An 8,380-nucleotide genomic window follows, 5' to 3' on the forward strand; every position below is an offset into this window, starting at 1 on the left:
CATTCCCCCAAGACACAGTATAAAAAAGCCAAATTCACACTGTCACAATTAATTTATTGACATTTTATAAAAACTCAGCCAAGTAGAAGAAAAAGGTACAACCCAAGAGTACAATTCTCTTCAGTGCTTTTTTTCTCCTTGCCCCTGTGGCACTGATGTTAAGACAGCCCCTTGCTCTCCACTAACCAGGCAGCATAGAAATATTCTTAAAGTGAGGTCCTATGGATTTCAAGCTGGGGCCAGGTCTCAGGCATTTCCTGAGGCATCTCAGGCAGGCAACAGTTACCACCCAATACCTCTGTCAGAGGAAAAAGCTCAGTTTATTCAGTCCCTAGAAAATTGCTATCTTCCCCTGGTCAGACACTAAGGCACCCTGACAGGGTCAAAGACAGCCAACAGTCCTGACTATAATTCACTGTAAGAAGGCTGCAGACATCAGGCATATGGGGCACTCAAGATGAGCCTGACCATTTCCTAGGCATGTCTCCTTTCCATAACCTCCTGCCTTTCCACCCCAGCATTTCCAGCCAGCTTATAACCCAATTTCTGGGGAAGTGAGGGGGAGAACATCATCATGAACACAGACTCTTCTCTTAGATTGGAGCAGGAGCCAAATGCAATAAATAAGAGAGTTGGGTTGGGAGGGAGAGGAGAGGAGAGGCTAGGGAAAAATCCTGCCTCAAGTCTGGTGCACCTCATGGAACATCAGTTCACGGGGGATGGCTGTTTCTGGACCAAACTTGGTAGCTGCCCGACGCTCGAAGGCAGCGACATTCTGCTTGACAACCTCATCAAAAAACATGGTGGCCAGCTGGGAGTGCAGCAGAGAACGAAATTCAAAGGAAATCTGGGAATAGGTAAGAGACAGAAATCATTCAGGACCATGTTGGATAGTCCCTGGCCAAACACAAGAATACTATTCAGTGTCTTTCCCCCTGCCCCGCCCCGTTCCTTAGATCCCCTCAAAAGCCCTTACTTAGGACTGAGCACAGAATACAAGTTTGATGTAAGCTCAGACCTGTGGCAATTGACGGGAAATGCTAAGTGCAAGCTATACTTAATAACTTCATGATACCTTGCTCAACCCTCACAACCTAGTTGTAGCTCTATGCTACATAGCCTCCTGACTCACCGAAAAGTCCACAGTGCAAGTTCGCGGGTAGGCAGGAATACCAGGGCTGAATCGCCAAATGGTCTCTAAATGGTTGAAGAGCTTGCCATCAGTGCAAACAGCCTAGAAGAGGGCAGTTAGTTAAATAATATTACAACGGGATAAAACATGCAGTAGGTATATAGGAGGGTATAAGAAAGAACTGAAAAATGTTTTCCTTTCCTTCTAATGTTTTATTAGGGAAGTATTTGACACATGGAGCTAAAATCATTACAAAGAAGGCCAAAATAACCCTTAAATGTAAAAATGCTAGAGAGCACAAAAACTTTGCTAATTAATCCCTTCCAGTGCCTCACCTTGACCATGTGAGGTTTGACCATGGAAACAGCAGAGGTATAACGTTCCACAATAGGTGGAAAGCCAACCTCTAACTGGGCCTTCAGGTGACCTTTGCGGCTAGATACCACCAAGGACTTCTTACACCAGGGCACAAACTCACGATACTCCTGGACATTGGACACCACTTCAAACATCTCCTGCATTGAGTACCTAAGGGAAGGAATCAGAGAGAGGCCAAGGAACTGCCAGCTGGGACAGGTTCCTTCCTGTCCTGGGTGCCCGTCCCCACCCCATGCCTTTGCCCACTAAACATTCACCTTCAGAACTAGAGATCCCAAAGAAACCTGGATGAATGGCTTCCCAAAAGGAAACATGGAAATTTCCATGATGTTAAAGTTACGTTTCTTTGTTGTTGTTTTTTAAGATTTTATTTATTTATTTGACGGAGAGAGAGAGACAGCCAGCTAGAGAGGGAGCACAAGCAGGGGAGTGGGAGAGGAGGAAGAAGCAGGCCCCCAGCCGACCCCGGATCACGCCCTGAGCCGAAGGCAGACACTTAACGACTGAGCCACCCAGGTGCCCCTAAAGTTATGTTTTGCAGTTCACAGAATGCTTTTGCATTTAGTATCTATTTTGATCCTAAGAGGGACCATCTAGGGGAAACAGGCTATTCGTTGTACTGGTGATCACACAAGAACTCAGATCCTACCTCTACAACTTTCTAACAACGTAGTCCTAAGTAAATTACCTGTGCCTCCATTTTCTCATCTGTAAATCAGAGTTAATAATAGTACCCGATACATAGTCTGTTGAGAGGATCAAATGAGAAAACCTACCTAAAACACTTAAGTAGCCTAACTACTAGCTGTAGCAAGTGTTCAGTGTTAGTCTTATATCTTGCCCACAAATACGTTTAAAAGGTCAACAGAGAAATAATACCCTGTTGTCTTATATTGTCCAATTCTAATCACCTTTCTCTTAATGCACATGCTGGGCAACCAAGAAGGGAAATTAAGGTTGGAAGGCTGGCAGGGAAGAATAAAAGATCAATAATAATAGCTGGGGAGAGGGACGGCCGAGGATGAATCTTGCCCACTATTGCTCCCCTTACATTCTAGCCTGGATTTAGTCATTTGTTTGGAGAGGAAGGGAATGTGGAAGGATGCTGGACAGGGGAGGATGCTCACCCCATGATCCTACGCTCAGAGTAAGCTTTTCGCTTGTTGGTGAAGGGGGCGGCAAAGCCCATGAAGGAACGCGTGGGAGGTAAGCCAACATCAGCCACCAAGGCTTGGGCAGCCCGAGGCAAGAAAAGGCTGCAGGACATCAGAAATCTAAGGACAAAAGGAAAGGAGAGAGGACGTCACGATTCTTTGTATTCCTCAACCATTCCCAGGTGAAGGGGGGGGTGCATCCCAGAGGAAGGTCATCCGAACAAGCGTTTCCCCCGGCACCTGCTGCAGCCCGCCAGGCTCCCTGGCCAGGCAGTCACGAGTGCGAAAGGTCGAGGGCGGCTGAGGACAGTGGCGGGGGAGGAGATGGGGAAAAGTGGGGTGCGTGCGAAGCGCAGCTGCCTTGGAGTGTGGGCTACGATACCGTTAAAAGCTAGGACTCTTCAGAAAGTATCACAGTCTCTGGGGCCTTGCCAAGCCGGGCGTTGCCAGGGCACCCGCAAGGGGCACGTAGTGGCTGGGCACCCACCCCGGGAACATCCCCTCGCGAATCACTTGCAAAAGCATTCCCCAAAGCTCTACATTACACCCGTAGCTAAAACCGCTGCCGCCCCACGCCGCGCCCGCACCGCAGCGCCGCAACCCTACACGGTGGAACTTCGGGGCCCTGGGCGACCCCCTTTCCAGCGGCGCGGCCGCTCGCGCCTCCCTCTCACCTCATTGGTCGCGGCCGTCGCGGAGGGCCCGGGGGCGGAGCCGGGCGCGCGCCCGGGCGGAGCGCGAAGCCGCCGCAACGCTGGGCCGCCGCGCGCGTCCCGGCTGGGAGCCGCCGCGCGCCCGCCGAGGCCATGCGCGGGACCGACCCTCCCTTGCCCTCTCGGCTCTGACCCCCGCTGCGCCCTCCTCACTCCCGAGGAAAAGCGGCCGCCGGGCTGGTTCAGGGTCCCCGAGAACAGGAGCAGCTTGAGGCTGCGGCTCCTCTCGCCCTGCTCCCGCCCGGGCGGCGGGGTAGGCTAGAACTGAAGCTGCGACCGCTGCTCCCGCAGCTCCCAGTACCCCCACGTCACGCCGTTGCCATGGCTCGGAACGGGGAGAGGGAGGAAGAAGGGGACAACGCGGCCTTTCGGGAGATGTAGTTTCACACCTCTAGCGAGAAAGGGCGCAGGAGAGGGCGTGTGAGAAGCTGCAGAGATGGCCAGGAGGAACGAAGTCGCCTGGCAAACGACTTGGCGAGTCTGTGGTCACAGAATTGATACATAAGCACAGAAGCGACTTCGGGGGCGTGTCGTCAGCAGACATCTGCTGATCTTCTGAACGTCTCTTTTAGAGCCTTTATTATATTCCTCGTTCATAGTTAGAAGTTCTATTAGTCTTTGTAGCCTCTATCTATGGTGCCTAGTACTATGCTGTACATCTTTGAGGAAGGAAATTAATCTTCCAAGCTCTGGGCTAAGACTTTGCATAGTTTTCTCTTTTAATATTTATAGAAAGAAGTGGGGGTGGGGGTGAGGGGAAGAACCAGACTTAATTTTAGGGGAGAAAACCGTCTCTGTCTGGAAGTGTGCACTTGATGAAGGGTGAGACCTCAGGGAGGGAACCCAGGCAAAGAAATGTCACTGTACTGCTTTCCGTCGTGATAACAAGTAGGGGGGGAAATGCTCTTGATAAAAGTGGGAAGAACAAAAGGAAAATAAAAAAAGAGAGATTGGATCTAGATGGGTACAAAAGTCATTGAAATTCTCCCACGGTGGAGTAGAGGAAGGCCATTTTAAGAATGGTGGTGCCTCGTGTGCCTGGGTGGCTCAGTCGTAAAGTGTCTGCCTTCAGCTCAGGTCATGATCCCAGGGTCCTGGGATAGAGCCCCTCCAGGAGTAGGGCTCCCTGCTTAGCAGGGAGCCTGCTTCTCCCTCCCTGCCCCCGCCCCCCCACCCCCGTGTGCTCTCTCTCTGCCTCTCAAATAAATAAATGGGGAAAATCTTTTTTAAAAAATCTTTTATTTGTATTTATTCATGACAGACAGAGAGAGCGGCAGAGGCAGAGGGAGAAGCAGACTCCTTGCTGAGCAGGGAGCCCCCATGCAGGCTCCATCCCAGAACCCTGGGATCATGACCTGAGCCGAAGGCAGATGCTTAACCAACTGAGCCACCCAAGTGCCCCTAAACAAATAAAATCTTAAAAAAAAAAAAAAAAAAAAGAATGGTGGTGGCTGCTGTCGCATTCAGAGATGTTCACGCTATTATAGTGTGAGCCCTTCCTCTGCTTTTGTTCTAAATCTTTGGTCACATTTCCATACTCAGTAAAGTTTTGTCTGAGTAATGTGTGGAAGGTGAAAGGAGGATAAAGTAAAGTAACTGTGTCGCCTTTGGGGTCCAACTGGTGTGGAAGAGAACTTCCCTAGAAGTGGGGGCTGGAAACAGATAGAAATCCTCCCTCTCCCCACTCCTCCTTGAGATTGGCATTAATTTTGGGATTTCCATTGCATATGGATTGATTTAATCTTTTTTTAAGATTTTATTTTTTAGTGACTCCTGGGTGGCTCAGTCAGTTAAGCGTCTGCCTTCTGCTCGGGTCATGATCCCAGGCTCCTGGGATCGAGTCCCACATTGGGCTTTTTGCTCAGCGGGGAACCTGCTTCCCTCTCTGCCTGTGGTTGCCCCTGCTTGTGCGCTCTCGCTCTCTCTCTCTCTGATAAATAAATAAATAAATAAATAAATAAATAAATAAAATCTTAAAAAAAAAAAGATTTTATTTTTTAAAGTAATCTCTACACCCAACATGGGGCTCGAACTCACAACTCTGAGATCCTTTACAGACTGAACCAGTCGGATACCCCTGGATTGCTTTAAATTTTGAGCCTATTTTATTTGAATGTCAAAGAGCAAGAGCCCTCCCTTTGACTCTGGCTTACATTTAACATTTTTAACGAAGGCATTTTTGGGGAATGCCTGGGTGGCTCAGTTGGTTAAGCATCTGCCTTGGGCTCAGGTCCTGATCCCCAGGGTCCTGGAATTAAGTCCCACATTGGGCTCCTTGCTCAGCAGGGAGACTGCTTCTCCCTCTGCCTGTCACTCCTCCCTGCTTATGCTTGCGTTCTCTCTCTCTGACAAATAAATAACATCTTTTTTAAAAAGGAAGGCATGTGAATCCTTATTTTATATGTATATTATATATACGTGAAGCCCCATATTGGGGAATGATCTCACCTCTTTTTCTCTCCTAACGTTTCTTCTTCTCCCCTCAGCACCGCTACGCCCACCACCAGGATACAGTATCGCTTTCCAGTTCAAAGATGGTACTCTGGAGCCACTCAGATGGGCATGTGACCTTGAGGGACAGATTTACTCTTTACAACCCTGCTTTCTTGTCCAGACCCACTCCCTCTGACTAAGGGCTTACACATGTGAGACAGCTGCTTAGAGTGAGGAGAAAGGATCTGGCTGGATAAAAGACAGAAATTAACCGGGATACATGACTTAACTCTGACCTCATTAACACTATGCCTTAACCGAGTTAACTGCTGCAGAATCCCCAAGGTACAATAGGCCTGCCAAGCCAATTTGCTTGTTGTCCCCCTACTAATTAGATTAGCTAATTACTGCCATTTAAACTTTTCCTAGTTCATTCCTCGTACTTGAACAACTAATTTCTTGCCATTTGCCTGTCATTCTACATCAGTAACTTCCTTCAGGTACTAACTCAAAACACATCTACTCAAGGAAGACCCTCTTTTGACTGAACCCATCCTTGAACATTACCCCAAACACATAATGCCACGTAAAATAGCATGTATCCTGGGGCGCCTGGGTGGCTTAGTCGGTTGAGCATCTGCCTTCAGCTCAGGTCATGACCCACATTGGCATTGGGCTCCCTGCTCAGCTCCCTGCTGCTCTCTCCCCTGCTCCCCCTGCTTGTGCTCTCTCTCTCTGCCAAATAAATAAACAAATAAATAAAATCTTTTTAAAAAAATAGCATGTATCCTATATTCTCTAGTTGTTTCATAAGTATATGTATGCTCTTCTAAGTTCCACAGAAATAGACACTATTACTTCTAAGTTTCTACTTCCAAACCAGTTAGTATAGTGCTGTATATGCATTCTATAATGGTTGAGTCCTCAATCAGCATTTGTTAAAAGAATGGAAACTGAGGCTTAAAAATAGGTGGGTATCTGCCTAGAGGTACCCAAATGTGAATTCAGTAGTTGAATCACAGGACTGTCTTCATAGAAGGGCATTGCACCCACTTCCAGCCTAAATACACCCCCAACCCCTGTGCATCTCCCTGAACCTTGGAAGTATCTGTGTTAACTACATCATATCCCTTTTTTCCCTACTGGGAAATCCTCTTTCTGTGCTCTAAATAATATTAAAAATAACTCTTTAGCCCTTCCTCCTTCTTCCAGCTGCCCAGAGAACCCGGCTGGCAACCTCGCTTGTTCACCTCTACTCCCACGCCAGAACCAGGCACGTGACCCCAGCTCAACCCCTGACTCCAATTCCTCAGGTTACCAAGAGCTATTTCAGGCAACGAAGGCCATGTAGTCCCCTCCTCCCCATCCTCTGGGCCATATCCTAGCTCAGCCCTTCCTGGAAGGTCCAATAGTCAAGTCAACATGTCCCAACACCCATTTCCATGTGATTCCAGCTACCGTTAGTTTCAACTTCTTCGGCCTCATCCATCCTCCTAATCAGATGTTAAGTGCCTGTTCCTGCTGTTAGAGCTACAAAGAATAATGTAATACCCTGGCTGTAGGAGAGCTCAAAATCCTTTTTTATAGAAAACAAAACAAAACCAAAGCAAGGTACAGTCCTGTGTTGGAAGATTGGCTAAGAAGGAGTTTAAAATCTGTTCTGAAATTTTGGACACTTGTATGTCAAAGACGTAAGGTGAAATGAGAACAAAGGTGTGCGATTTAAACCTGACTGCTACAGTGTAAACTAAATATGTGCTAAGGAAGCCTAACGAAAGGGAAAGAACCCGTTAACCAGGGAAGACTCCTTGGAAGAGGTTAAGTGTTAAGTAATACTGCAAATTTTAGTTTCAATATGGTGAAAGTTCAAAAATTATTAAAGGTATGTAGTGATAGGTATTTTTCCCTCTCATTCCTCATTCCCTGTTCCCCAGTTTCTGTCTCCAGGAAAAAGCACGGGGATCAGTGTCTTGTATATCTTTCTGGTAGGAATCAAGATACCAAAAGCAATGAAGGACATAGATTGTTAGAGAGCAAAGGAGAGCTGTTATTATATCTATGCCTTGACAGGGGGCCAACTTGCTACACTTCTTCCTAAATGTGTTCCCTCTTAAACACTTATATTGAGTTGCTGAGCTCTAAACAGGACCCTGGATCACCTTTTACAAATTGCACCAATTTTTCAATATCCAGTTTTCTTCCCTCTTTTCCTTTTCTGGGCTGGGATGACCTCCATCCAGATCTTGCCTGATTGGCTGCTCTCTGGCCTCGCCAGGGGAGGAGGGAAAGCACCCCACCCTTTTCTGGGGAGAAGCCATTGATCCTCTTAAAGTGTAGCCACCCTACCACCTTAACCTGGCAATGGAGTAATTAGGAATTCGGGAAGTGCCCCTTCTGTTGGCCTTGGAGGCCTTCGTCAGCGGCCAGCTGTCCCAGCCTCCTAGTGCGGATTTTCTGCAGCTGGAGAGTCCTTTTGGGGATTTCTCTCAGCAGTTTGAGCACTTTCGCTATTTCCTTTCTACCCAACTCATGTCACCGCCAGTGGAGATACGCGTCTTCCTTCTCTCTGG

The 8,380-nt window shown here is 47.9% G+C and overlaps 1 protein-coding gene across 2 annotated transcripts; it reads right to left on the minus strand.

Annotated features, from left to right (window-relative positions):
• Window positions 1-36: 36 nt before the first annotated feature.
• COQ10A (coenzyme Q10A) lies at window positions 37-3,670 on the minus strand. Of its 2 annotated transcripts, none has more exons than XM_026500277.4 (5): window positions 3,339-3,670; window positions 2,638-2,784; window positions 1,468-1,660; window positions 1,133-1,234; window positions 37-847 (listed from the first exon to the last, which is right to left on the minus strand). In XM_026500277.4, exons 1-5 carry the CDS (start codon window positions 3,470-3,472, stop codon window positions 680-682), a joined length of 744 nt encoding a protein of 247 aa, XP_026356062.1. In that variant the 5' UTR covers window positions 3,473-3,670; the 3' UTR covers window positions 37-679. The 2 variants fall into 2 exon arrangements, with proteins under 2 accessions (XP_026356062.1, XP_026356063.1); XM_026500278.4 differs by lacking the exon at window positions 3,339-3,670 and adding an exon at window positions 3,047-3,226.
• Between the last annotated feature and the right edge of the window lie 4,710 nt (window positions 3,671-8,380).

The sequence above is a fragment of the Ursus arctos genome, unplaced genomic scaffold (genome assembly GCF_023065955.2).
Source record: "Ursus arctos isolate Adak ecotype North America unplaced genomic scaffold, UrsArc2.0 scaffold_21, whole genome shotgun sequence".
NCBI classification, from domain to species: domain Eukaryota; kingdom Metazoa; phylum Chordata; class Mammalia; order Carnivora; family Ursidae; genus Ursus; species Ursus arctos.